We start from the raw sequence: 14243 nt of genomic DNA on the forward strand, positions 1-14243 counted from the left end.
CTCTGTCGGAACTCAAGACCGCGAACAGTGGGCAAAATTCTGTAGAATTACACCCCCAAATATCCCTGGTTGATACCTCCGCTCTCACCCCCTCGCCGGAACAACCACAGAGACTTTTAACCCCCACCCCACATGAAGGATTAACCTCTGGCTGCCGCCACTCCGGCAGAAGGTCCGGCGGTCGCGCAACGCGTCGACGGCACCCGTTGCCCGCGCAGACTCCTGTGCGACCGCGCGATCTCCCATCCTCATCGCCCGGTTGCGAGCGGGCGAGCGGCGACCGCGGCGGCGGCCGTTGGGGAGGCGTGTTGGTCGTGCGCATGCGCGGCGGCCCTCCTCGCTCCCGCGCAGCCAATCGGGGCCGGGGTCCCGCCCGTGCCCCGAGAGGTTCCCGCCAGGGCACGACCGCGAGCACGGCCGCCGCAGCGCCCGGCGCGTCTGCGCGCTAATCGGCCCCGTGAACCATGGCCGGGTGGAGGTGGCCGGAGCAGGGCCGCGCGCCCTAGCCGCGACACCCGGCGACACCGACCCTCCGCGCCGCCGCGCGCAGCGATCCCGGCATGGCGCTCGCCATGACTCCCTGGAGGGACCCCGTGGACCCGGCCGACCTGGTCATCGGCCTGCCGCCGCCCATGCCGCCGGGCACGCCGCAGTCGTCGTCGTCGTCCGACAAAAACGGACAGCACGCCAACATCGAGTGCGTCGTGTGCGGCGACAAGAGCTCCGGCAAGCACTACGGACAGTTCACCTGCGAGGGCTGCAAGTCCTTCTTCAAGCGAAGCGTGCGACGGAACCTGACGTACACGTGCCGCGGGAACCGAAACTGCCCCATCGATCAGCATCACCGGAACCAGTGCCAATACTGCCGACTCAAAAAGTGTCTCAAGATGGGGATGCGGAGAGAGGGTACGTCAGCCTGGTCCTCATCGCCCGCCTCGGAGTTTTGTGTGGTTTGGCCTCCCTTGCTCGGATGTAGACCCGACCTCGCGGTCGTGACCCCCCACCCCCAACCCGCTGCCCTCCCCCACCCCACACCCCCAAACCCCGGTGTCGTGCGATGCAGTGCTCATCCCTTTCCCCTTCTGCCTGCTCCGGTGTTGTTTTTGGTTCCCGTTTTTATTTTTGTTTGTTTATTCCCTCGGTGTTGTCAAATGTTTGTGATGTGGTGATGCTTGCATCACGCCGCGTCGGTGTGTTTTGTTTCGACCACGTGATCTCTTCTCTTCCTAAAGGTAGGATGTGTGTTCTCCAATTCTTTTTTTTTAGCACAAGTTCCCCGTTTAATTCGTGTTATGTTAGTTTGATGCGTGCACCTTCGCATCTGGAATGCATTTCGTGGTTTTTTGTTTATTCATTCTATAGTTTTTGGCACGGTACCCTTTCGTGTGACACCACTTTTGGTTGCGCGGATATACCTCCCATGCACGCGCTTTTTCGCTTTTTCTTTTTCCTCCCTCTGTGTTGTCATTTTTGTTTCGTTTTGGCGAGCCTCAAGGTCACTCTCCGATCCTGTCGTCAACTGCACCGTTCTCCGCGATTTCGCGACAACGCATACGCGGCTCGAGCAGTGCATAGTAATAGCCGCCAATGTTGCCGCGTTCGCTTCCGAGTGTGGTAACCCACACAGTGTTGAACGCGCTACAGGAATGCCATTAGACTGCATCGCTTGTCGGCAGTTCTCGTCTAGCGAAAGCGTTCTGACCCTATCGCTGACCGCCGGTATACTCGTTTGTCACTTTTCCAGCTTATACCAAGTCGGCGCGAAACTTTGAAAGCTGAGGTTAGACAACACGACATCAATAAGTTACGTTACTGCAGTCGACGTTTTCTAACAAGATTTTCTCAACCGATCTGCGATGTTTAAGGTTTTTGAAGGTCTTCTTGGACGCAGAAAGTTACATATCTTTCGCCCACGGATTACGCCCTAGCTAAGGCGATCTAGACCTGTCGGAGAGTAAAACCGAATTCCCAAGTTACGATGAACTCCACACAAAACGTAGAAACACCTGGTTGAACGCGATCGCAATGTGTGCATGTGCCAAACTCTCGAGATGGTCACGAGTTTTAAATTTTGCAACATCATTTTGTAGTTCTAATTGGTACCAGCCTAAAAGTTTCGCGATTCATTTTACTCCTACGCGGCTGGTATTCGGAAAGTTTGCACGCGATTGTCTGTCTTGGTTCGTGGCGTGTATAACAAGCACAGCTGGTGACTCGAGATATGCCCGGATGTGTTGGGAGGTTCGGGTTCCATGCCATATCTGGGACGGTTCAAGATCTGGCCTCGTGATTGCGATTCTTCGTTCCTTTCATGGCGCGTGTTTTTGCGATCTCTGACAGTTCCTGGCACAAATTTCAAAGATCCTGTTCTGCTCAGACAGGAGATGTGCGAGGTCCTGAATTTAAATCCTTACCTTGTAGGACTTTGAAGCACATTCTGGTTGGAACCTCATGTGTTTCACAAGAGTATCAGGTCCACCCAAATACACTTCAATAGCTGTTTTGTGTTTTCTTGTTGTACTCTTGTACACGGTTTTCCTATATACACCTTTATTTTGTTGCTTAAACGTTTATTCGGTTCTAGGTTCAAATCTATGCCATATGCAAACTTTGAAGCAGATCCTTCTGAGGACTTCAGGTATTGCACAAGAGTCAGGTCAACCCAAATATAATCTAAGAGCCGTCTTGTGAGTTATGTTTTACTTTTTGTATACAGTTTTCGTATACACATCCTCCTTTTGTTGGCTAAACACTTATGCGGTTCTGGTTCAAATCCCTATCTTGTACAAACATCCTAGCACGTCCTGGTAAGAACCTAAGCTGTTCCACAAGAGTATCAGATCCAACCAAATAGAATCCAATAGCCCTTTTTTGTGGCTGTTGTTTTACTCTTGTACCGTTTTTGTATACGCACCCTCTTTTTGTTTAAACTCTTAAGCGGTCCTGTATTCGATTCCTGGCCTTATACAAACTTCGAAGCACACCCTGGTTAGAACCTCAGTCTTTCCACTAGACTCAGGTCCACTCTGGTAGAATTCAGTAGCCGCTTATTCAAGCTTTTGTTTTACTGTTCTGTATTCGTTAACGTATCCTCGTTTTGTGCTTAAAAGTTTTACGCGGTTATCGATTCGAAACTCATCCATCTCCGCACTTCAAAGCACATCTCCATCAGAATATCTTGGGATGCCAGCTGAAGTGCATCATGCTACCGGATTAAGACAAGGGAGTTCGGGGAGTTTAGATTGGATGCATCCCGATTTGATGTGGTGTCATCATCTAATACCCGAGTGGTCCTGTTCAATTCACGTGCGTCTTCAAAAGTGCAAGATTGCGCCTACTTTTCAATCTACTAGTTTCGCGCCGACTTATTATCCCAATTTATTAAGCTATATCATCAGTAGCTTCATGGATTCTTACTAACTGGATGATTGGATACACATAACTGTTTTTATGCGTTTCCATAGACATTTTTATTCGAATTCATTAGGCAAGTAAACTTGCGTTCTCTATATTAGCTTGGAGGCATCTAAGATGATTCAGTGAAGAGATTACTGGTTTCATAGCAATAACCAGAATAATACTAAACAAGAAAAACAGTATAATCTTAGGAGCCAGGCATAGTGGGTGCCTATCGCCTCTTGGTCGAACTCTTAGGGGAGAATTGCGTCCCATTCACCCTCCTTTACTTCTCAGTGGTCTTTGGGTGAAACTACCCCCGATCGAGTGTTGGCGTGTTTATATAAGTATGCCCTTCGCTATGAGCCGGTGGCATTCGTTCATTTAGCGCCGACTCGCTTTGGGATAACATCTCGCCTTGTCAAATGACTTCCGGCACACTTGGTATCACTCGTATACTTCCCCTGTTGCTCATAGCCAAAAGTCTCTCGATGGCAGAGCTTTTTTTAGTCAGTTAATAGAGATTTGGGTCTGATCTATTTTTGCTTCCTGTGATCTAACTATATACCGGACGAACCTTCGCTGCCTCTTTTTCTTTCTACTTTGTTAGCATATCCTTCGTTACAGTCTCGAAATGCGCTCCAAATGGTTTAGGTTTATATCAAGATATATAATAAAATCACACAAATAATTGTATGCGTTTTGTCGTGTTTACGACGAAATGATTTCAAGGTAACATCGTCTAGCTTTGCTAAGGTGTAGGGGCTAATTTTGGTTAGCGATATTCTTATAACTTATAACTATAAACTATATGCAATACTTTTGTTAAAAATTATATCTTTCGGTGCGGAGACCACGCAGATTAAGCAGCCGGAAGAAGAAATTTGAACATCGGAAATCTTATGGGTATTATACATCTTATTATGTGAGATTGTACACCTTAAATTATAAAATAACCTATTTGTAAGTATACTATGTAATCTTATGTTATGAAAACACGGTATACAAAGATATATGGTATGAAGAGAAGTTTTGAAGAATGAAAACGGGATATGACTAGAATGGTGTATGAGAAATTTGGAATTATTTTTCAAGAATTGTCTAAAATTGAAACCCATGTGTAGAAGATAATGATTTTGAATTGGGTTTTACTTTTGGAAATGTTGGCATAGTGAACTTACAGGGCTCTCCAATCATGAAACATTCTTACAAGTATATTTTTGTAAAAGTATCACATGAAAGGGGTACTCGGACTATTTTTTTAACTGCCCCAACTAACGATATATTCTCAATCCTTGGCCTTTACCCTTTCCGGTATGCTATTTAGAATCGCGAATTTCATAATACTTATTGTGAAATCGGCAAATGAAAATGGTGCAAAAGCCAACATTCAAATATAACCGCACTTTTCAGTGCCGTGACGTCGGTGGCAGGCAGGCTCTCCAGTCGAGCAAGCACTTAAGGAACAGATTATGCCAAGCATTCATTCGGTGCTGGTACGCGGGTACTGAAGCGAGCTTCCAAAACATTCATTTGAGACCATGAAACGGATTGGAGTCAGTTGGGAACAAATTCTGCGGTCCTAAGAGTGAACCCCTGCCTTCCGCTGACATCAGTTTTTCATTGTCGCCAGTAGAGACCTTTAGATTGAAAGACACGATGCCGACCGAAATTGTAAATTCAGTAACTATACGAGAAAAAAATATTTTGACCTCATATTCGGGATACTATTTCAGGGTTGTTTGTCGGTGTGTTTAGCAAATTTTCAGCACAGCGGGGACCATGAAGAAATCGCCGCAGCACCCTTTCAAAAACGTCAGCGTTGTAACGAAAATGGCTAAGATATGAATAGGTGATGTTTAGTAAGTGGCGATTATTTTTTTTTTTTAATATTGAGATGCATTTAGTCCTTTCAGTACGGCACCTCTTAAAGGCAAGATGTGGGCAGTATTTTAAGGAAGATGAATCTGTGTCCAAAAGGAACCGAAAGCAAGAAAATCGAGCATGGCGGGACAAAACATAAGAAGGTGTCTCGACCCGTCTTCGAACTTTTGTATGCTTTCCGTTTAACTCTTTTTAAACTAGAGAGTTTCAGTAGATCGTTTTGATTAGTCCGATAGCGATACCGGATACTCCGGCAACGCCCTTGCGAGCACACATCGTGTCGTTACCGGGAATCATTATCGGAGGGATCGAAACGGTCTACTAAAACTCCCTATTATCAAGCCGCTCTCCTTCGTCGAGATTGGGTTTGTGTTTTGTGGATCAAAGCCTTCGTGGCACATTCATCTGGTGGGTGGACATAAGGGACTTCAGTCTGAAGGCCTACAAACTAACGCCGCACAGGGAGCGTGATAATATAACTCAGCTGATCCGAAACTCCCAACAACCTCGTAACTCTATAGTCGGCTGCGCTGCGCAAGAAGCGTGCACCAAAAATGGCCGCTCTCCGTATTTCTTAGGTTGTCAGTGACCCTAACCGTATACGTATGGAGCTACCGCATTTCAATGGCATACAGCGACAAGGTCGCATCTGTCCCCGCACGTGTGTTGGTGCCAGCGTTATGCAAACGCGCTTGTCAGGTCGGAAGGCATTGACTGACACGCACACACGAACAGGTTGCTTTTTCTTTTTGGCTCTTTCTCTTTTTTTACGTTCTCTTTCGCGCTTGGTTGATTTTTATTTTTGTATTTCGTTGTCATATTCGAGACCTTACGGTTGCGCATGCGCGGTCGGAAACAGGCGACGGCGTCAGACATTAGCGACCGCGACCTTGACACTGGAGGACAGTTAAAAAAATATAAAAGGAAGCGGAAGAGAGGCTGAAAAGACATGAGGGGGAGAGAGACAGACCGGTGGCGAGGAGTGGGTTCCATTGCGTCGCCCAAAGACAGTCACTCCAGGCGACCGTGGTTTTGGAAACAAAAGAAAAATCAAAAGGAGGGGAATAAGAGAGGGGAGGAGGGGGGGGGGGGCAGTAGCTCTTTGTTTTAATGAAAAGAAAAATAGCAAGCCATTACAAAAAAAAAAAAAATTGAAGCCGCGAGTTTTACGTTTTGGACGTTCCGTTGTCTAAATTGCAATACACTCTCAGAATAAAAGGGTATATTCTTACACCCCTTGTCCCATATACTAAAATAGCTCATGATCGTGCTACTGACTAAAAAAAAATAATCGGGGTCTTCTTGGCTCTACAGCAAAACCTCAATGTTGTTTTCTTTTTCTGTAGTCTCTGATACGTACTTTAGTTGTTTAATGAGGTATATATCACCGTTTTCGAGCCCCTCGTAAAAGTTGGGGCCGTCTGTTTGACATCAGTGCGATGTACGTCGAACTGAAGTTTTCGGGTGTCGTATATGGGACAAGGGGTGTATGAATATACCTTTTTTTTCTGAGAGTATAGCGTAGATATAGCTTGATTTGTGTTAGCTATTAGATTGTATTGCGTATAGGAAAAAATGCAAGCGTCCTGCGTTAGCATTGCATGCTCCAGGCTGCACATGCGCGTCGTCGCCAGGCAACAATTTAAGACGCAGTTTATGTTTTGCCCCGCTAACGCAATCGCACAGCACCTGCGTTTGCTCGTATGCGCAATACTAAACCTCGTTATTCACTTCTATATGACGTCTCATACTAGAGTACTAGGTTTCATAGTACTCTATGGAGTACTATAGAGTACTAGGTTTCATAGCCCTTGGTACCGGTTCCACAAACACGCGGGCACTCAGCAAGGGCCTATATAGACTCGTCGAACACAGAGTTGCGGCCGAAGTTTATGGAGCGCGCCGCCCTTTTGTCGCCGATGCCCAATCGGATGGGCTCCGCGAAGTTTGACGCTGGCCGATTGGCCTAGTGCACACCAGCTCGGAGCACGTGTAGGGTAGGATGAAGGTACGGACTAAGGGGGCTGTAGCCCTGGGCTTTTTCCGTTCAGGACACCTTGGATCAAAAACAGAAGGAAATTTCTGAAAAGACTCTTGTGCCGCTTCAATCTTCTTGTCACCTTTCCTTTTTTTTTTTTCCACAGGGAAATAGAAAGGCCATGACGTTTTCATCTCTAGAAGCGCTGTCGTTTGTGAGCTTGTTGTACGAGAGTCTGTCAGAGGAGCAAAGTATAGCGCGGCCTTTCATGCCCTCGTCGGAGGGTGCGAAGCTGTCGACGCTGGTGATCCCTTTCTCTTCAAATTGAAGCTCCATGGAAGGATGGTGATGGAGTTCTCCTTTGTAGTGTGGCCCCCCTGCGAGTTTTACGGGCACTGGTGGGCCGGAAGTTAAGCGTTTCAAAAATAATACTCGAGCAACACATATGGTGTGCACACATCTTGTTTCGAACCTTATAGCGAAAGTTCATATAGAATCTACTCCAGAACAACAAGTCTAAAACAAGCAAAAAGGTACCGTTAGACCTTCCGGACACTGACTCCGGTCCTCAACTACCAACGAGCGTTTCAAAGAGCCGGGTCTTTAGACGCCCTTCTACGTTTTCGATGGGCACAGCCTGCGAGTAACTACTCTGAGGTCGGTGTCTGTTATGCCAGTGCGTGTCCCCTCCGCCGACTGATTTGAGTACTGCGACGGCTTCACCGACCTCTGAGATGTGACTCTTATTTATTTATTCTTTCGCTTTGAGCCATGTGTACAATTGGCCGCTGAGGTCTAAATGACAGCATTCAGGAGGAACATGATTAGTCCCAAAACTGAATGAAACATTTCCCCCTTCACAAAGAGAGCGTGTGGAGAAAGGAATTTGGAAATATCTCCTTGGTTTTCATGAGAATTTTTTTAATGTAAATGTCCCCAAACGACAGTGGTCGTAGTATTATTTTTACGTGCAGTTTACTTACATTTTAAATGTAGAAGTCGGAGTTTTTTTGTGACAGGAGTGTTTAGTCACTGGAAGAGCGGGGATGGGGTGGCTTGATCACATAAAGACCTCTTCAACCAACCAAATTTTTCTTTGTCTGAGTGGCTTCTTTCCCTGTTCACAGTCAGTAACTAATTAACGAAAGGCTAGTTAAAACTCGTCAAGTCATTCTGAACGATTACCGGAACAGGTACTCTAGATTTTCGTGGCAGCTGTCGAGTTGCGCGAGGCATGCCATCTAGGAAAGCAAAATTTTGTTTTCTTGTAATGGGAATTTTGAAGGTATATATATTTGCGCTGCACAACCCCATTCATATGTGAGGAATCGTATTACCCAACATGTTAGCAAGATGGTTACTCTTAGTAGTCGACATCATGATAAATTTCCGTAATCTGGCCAGGACGTGGTGTTCTCAATGAGTCTACGTGTAGTTCTACTAGTCAAACAAGTTCATGAACCGTGTCAAGATTTTCAACGGAAGTTCTTTAGTTTCTTTGTGAAGCTACCGATATGAACGAAACATCTGAATATTTTCCGCAATATTTCGTTGATTTAAGTTTCGTATCTCAAAATGCTCTAAAAAGTGCTAGAGCGGGGGATTATTTGTGAAGTAATTTCAAGTCAACAATCGCCTCCACTTCATTGCCAGTGAGGGAAACTCAAATTTTACTGAATCCATGAATCTAGAAAGAAAGGCTCGACAATAATCGTAAGATGAAAAATGTACAAATTTCACAAGGTGGGAAAATATACGTACTGCCGTCGTCATTACCTCCATCACCCTTCGTCATCATCAGTTATCGTTGTTAGTAAGAGCCTCATAAAACACTTAGCCCAGAGCCTCCAAATGCCTTACCCCCTCCCCCCCCCCCCCCGCCCCCCCCCCCCCCCCCCCCCCCCCCACACACACACACACAGAGATCATGGGGCGAAAGCTCGCGCTGCAGAACCTAGGGATCCTGGGTTCGATCCCCACCCCAGCCTGTTTCGATCTGGTTGAGCATCGTAGTGGAGTGCGGTCGTGTATCACTATTGCGTAGCACGTTCGTTGAAAGGCCCCAGGCTAGCGGTTGTACCCCACTGGCTAAATTGAGCATCTACAGCTGAGAGACGAGTCGCCCGTTGAGGCTGACAAAGTTCCAGGCTGTACAAACACGCACACGCCCCAACTCGCATTTTGGTTTGACGTTTCTAGAGTCCCAGGATTTCCAAAGTAACTTGTTGTTACCGGTCCACAGGTATCGCTCTAACAATCGCTGAAGGATCCGCGAAAGTGAAAAGGCTCAGTCAGGCTGGCGTTTCATAACGCTACAATGAAAACGCAATAAGCACTAACAAACAAGAAAAACGTAAAGCCGGGTGGTCCCGTATCGGGGACGACATCGTTAACCGCTTCTCATTTTCGTGAGTGCCTTCGTAATTTGAATCCCAATTAATGGTGCTCCATCAGGCCGGAATAACCAGCTCCAGTTACGTCCCCTTACAATCCATCAGCTGTTTTTTCTGTGCATTGACGTGGGCGTTAATTGCACGCATGACGACTGCTCGGGCAATCAATCGTATACTCTGCGATGAAATGTTAGCGCGTTTGCGTATATTTTTTCGCCGTTTCTCGTTTATTCGACGAAATCTCAACAACCGAGAACTGTTGGGTAAGACGACCTTCGGCACTCATGAGAATGGCCTTGGTTTTTACTCAGTGTCCTACACTGGTCGGACACATTTCTCAAAATCGAGAACGAATATACTCAGATTTGAAACGCGTTACCGCAACGAGTGTCATCGGCAAAAGAAGCAACCTTTGCTGTTTCAGTTAAGGCCACAACGCTTCCATATGCTGTATTTCCGTTATTTCGTCAATTCTTATGAGAGCCGGCCTAGTGTCATGGAGGCTTAGGTAGCATACAGTAATAATAATAATAGTAATAATAATATAATAATAATTTTATTTATTTAGATACCTTCATAACACTATAAGGTAACGGGTGTGTCGAAGCCAGTAGAGGCTTGAAGGACAGAACCCAACGAATGGAATGTAGCAGATAGCACAGAAAAAGTCCGTAGAGCCCACATCTAAAACGAATATCGCACTATGCGAGAAACAGAAAATAATCTCCTCACAATATCCCAGCAAACATGTTAGATACAAAATATCACACACCAGTACATTATTGAAATTATACAATGAGTTAGTGCGTAAAACTGTTCAAAAGATTTTTCAATTTTCTCTTACTTATAGCTTCAAAGAAATGATCGGCGAGTCTGTTAAAAATGTATGGCACATAGTAAGAGCACTCTCGCTCACCATATCTTATGAAACACTGAAGGAGTATGAAGCGATCAGAGGTACGTAAATCTCTGCGGGGCGCAAAGGGATGTTTAAATTCACTACACCAGAAATGAGGAAGCACAGTACATTGCAAAAAAAGTGAATGGAAGTTAGGTAGTTGTAGAGTCTCAAAGATGTCAGCTTCTGGTGCAAGCTTATAATGATAACCGACACTTCTTAACAAATTCCCAAGGATGCGGTCACTTTTAGTTTGCCATATTTCTGCACAGTTACAGTAATAATAATAATAATAATAATAATAATAATAATAATAATAATAATAATAATAATAATGTTTAAAGTGTCACAAAATACCACAATGATTTTTTTTTTTTTTTTTTAGATTGGTGCATTTCTACAAGACCGCCATAAGTAAGAAACAAAAATATACGTGATCACACTCAAGACTACAATACATTGCGTGTAAGGAAGCATGCAGCTCAGAGGATTGATTCTGCAATTTAAATGGGCAAAATAAGAAACGTGCAGTGACCTTGTAAGAATAAGAATCTTCTGTGATTCTGAAAAAAGCGATGCAAAACCGGCTCAAATATTTGTGTCGATAACCGAGTGAGAATATGAACGCGGTGCCGGTTCGTGTCACGTGCATGAAGTTTTTTGGGGAGTTCCACAGTGCAAAATATAACTATGATGTGAAAGATATCAATCATTTGACATTGTTCATGATTATGTGCAGTGTCCGAATTGCCCTAACTTCAACGAGTCGAAATAAATACTCCTACAACTATTACTACTGCTACTACTACTACCAGTACTACCCCTGCTGTTACTGCTGCTACTGCTATTACTACAACTTTTACTTTGGGATGGATGGGCCCTTATGTGCATCTTATATATGAATGTACGTCAAATGAACTTATTAATATTATTAACTACTGCAACTACAAGCCTAAATTGTACTTCTACTACTACTATTATGATTATTACTGCTACAGCGATTGAGACTATACTATAATTACTATTGCTTCTACTACTGACTACCAGAGCCACAACAGCTACTACTACAACAACTATTTTTAATTTCTATTTCGACAGTTGAATACGTACAATTCAACGAGTATTCTGCTGAAACTGATCAAACTGCAGTGTGAAACTGAACGCGATAGTGACTACTATTTGGCTAGGCAACATGTCAAACAGATGGTCCTCATTAGTTGACTTCAGTATCAAAGGTCTACCCTTTCTCGTCCTTTTGGTACTCTCTGCTCGAATCATAGCTGCATTTATTTTCGTCCCGATTGTGTTCATTTCCTCATTGTTTTATCCCAAGGAAAATACATCCATTGCTTTTCCAACTATTCGCAGGTTTCTTTTTATTGGCTGGGTCATACTCGATATCAATTTTCTTTTTCAATAGTTGAATGTATTTTTTTTTAAAGAATGGCTGTTGACATTTAACATTTTGATCATTTGATTATGCGTCTGGAAGGGTTAAATCTCATTAAGGAAGCGCGTCATTTTTAGGTTGTTTGTGTCGTCAAAAGAGAACACGAGGGCTCATGTAGGGATTAATAAAAAAAAAATCCTGCCAAGACCAGTGTCCTCATCTCACGACACGTTCAGCACCTAAAATAAGCGAACAATAGGCCCCCCCCCCCCCCCCCCCCCAGGTGTAATCCCCCCTAAAAATATATCAAAGTGGGGAGAGGAAGTTTCAATCCGTACCTACCACTTGATCGCCAGCTTGTTAAGTTCGCCATCCCAAGGGTTCGTATTAACACGTCAAGACAGCATCTCTTATAGGCCATCTATTCGTTCGTGGACTAAAAATAAACATTATGTCCTACGAGGTGTTAACGGTTGACATAGACGAAAGCCAACAACAATAAAAACAAAGAGACACGCAGTGCTTCTTAATTGTTAAGATAGATGTGCGAAAAGCAAAATTCGCCAACACCGTTAAGAAAACGGGGCATCACAACATGTTCATAGGACTCGATTGGTTCAACCGGATCGTGGACTTAGTGACGCTTGGTACTATCGGCAGTTGATTGGTGCGTCTGATCCTAGGGTTCGGTGACGCGGCGCGTTGGCGGCACGTCATTGGCTGAGCTTGGCTTTCAGCCTTATTTTCGGTCCGTCCGGAGATGAAACTGCACGGAGGCGCTGGACGGGGCGCCGACGACAAGGACGCGAAGAGAAAGAAAAAAAAAAAAGGTGTAAAAAGAATGTCCGTTTCCTCGAGAAGTTTCTTCCACTCGCGGTCATGATTATTTTAGCTGCTGCCCCAATTCGGTTCTCCGTATAAAACGGGCCGCGAACGTTGGTGGTCAGATTTTGGTGATGCCACGGAGCGCCTTGGTCAGTTTCGAAGTCGGGGATATCGGTCAGTGACCCCGGGCGATGAATTGCCGGAAGGAATCGCTCGTTCTGTGTTCTGTCTGTTCCTGCTTTCGTCCCTGCTTGTGTTTTATTTTAAATCTCGCCTTTTTTTTTTTTCGCTCGATCGCTGGTCAAATTGCACTGCTGGAATAAAAGCGTTTAATTGCAAAGCGTGTTCCTTGTAGAGAATATAGCCCGAGGGTTGAATTTCGCCGCCTTTTTGCTGTACCCGCGTGCGGTCGACGTTAATCCCGCTGTCTTATCTACGCTGAGCGCGGCCGAAAAAGAGCGAACCACTTTGTTTGGTTCAGGACCTGACTGGTTTGTACCGTGCGCTTTACTGAGCGACTCTTTCCATTTGTTTGGACTGGCCGCCATCTCGGTGTCTTGTCTTGTCCAGGCGCTCGGTAGAGGTCCGAGACGGTAGCAGATGCCTGCTTTAGGGTCAATCGGAACTACTACGAAACTGTCCGAGTAATAATCATCAACGTCCTGAATTGGCTTCTCGTTTTCTGAAAGACGTTTTCAGCACCAATCCCTTCTTTTATCCTGGCTCAGTGAGAAGATGAACTCTGTAAGCTCTGCACAAGATTTCGTCAAAGACACGCTAGATATATAACGGTTAGCAACTGTCCATCCGCAACGTTATTTCTTTCGTGAACCTTATCCGGCACAATATCCGCTACAAAGGACACCGCAAAGCTTGCAAGCCAAGCTTGTTAAAGTTAAATTGGTTGTATGGTTGCTTAAAAAAGCTGGAAGTTAACCTGCCTTGCCATTTGACGAGGTACGTCTTCCTTGTGGAGGGCACCTCCGCGGACAACATGCGTTGGAACACCCGACCCGGATTCACCTGCGTCTGCGGTCTCCACAACCTCTATTGTCTCTATATTTGTCAAATATTCCGCGAAGAGGTTCTTTTCGATGTTTTTTGGGTGTTGTTGACGATGGATGTGTCGTCTTTTTTACGGGTAAAGCAGCGCGAACAAGGACACATGACAGAGAAGATGTTCACAGACGGAACGCTGTGTTGTGTGTCGTCGCTGGCCGTCGCTCGTTGGAGAGTCTGCCGATGTCCAGCAATTCAGTTCGCGCCTCTGACCTCGGTGGCGGACCACCAAACTAATCAGATGCTTGTGGGAAGTATCGATAATTTAATGAACATTAAAAAAAAAAAAAACTTAAATTAATCTAGGCTACAAATAATACAGTAGTACGAGACATTGGCGCGCTTGTTCCAGGATCGTGGTTACGAGGGTGTTGCTGACCATGACTAAAGGATTCCCGCGTGCAATAATCGGAGCGGGCG

At 45.3% G+C, this 14243-nt stretch overlaps 1 protein-coding gene across 1 annotated transcript in view; it reads left to right on the forward strand.

The window, feature by feature from the left end:
- The first annotated feature begins 522 nt into the window (after window positions 1-522).
- The window catches only part of LOC8023746 (steroid receptor seven-up, isoforms B/C), a 172153-nt gene continuing 158432 nt past the window's right edge, over window positions 523-14243 (forward strand). Inside the window, exon 1 of the mRNA XM_040503015.2 lies at window positions 523-906. Coding sequence (XP_040358949.1) covers window positions 561-906 — 346 coding nt within the window. The 5' untranslated portion in view covers window positions 523-560. The remainder of the gene's footprint in view (window positions 907-14243) is intronic.

This window comes from Ixodes scapularis, unplaced genomic scaffold, assembly GCF_016920785.2.
Source record: "Ixodes scapularis isolate PalLabHiFi unplaced genomic scaffold, ASM1692078v2 PGA_scaffold11__112_contigs__length_91849675, whole genome shotgun sequence".
Classification (NCBI taxonomy): domain Eukaryota; kingdom Metazoa; phylum Arthropoda; class Arachnida; order Ixodida; family Ixodidae; genus Ixodes; species Ixodes scapularis.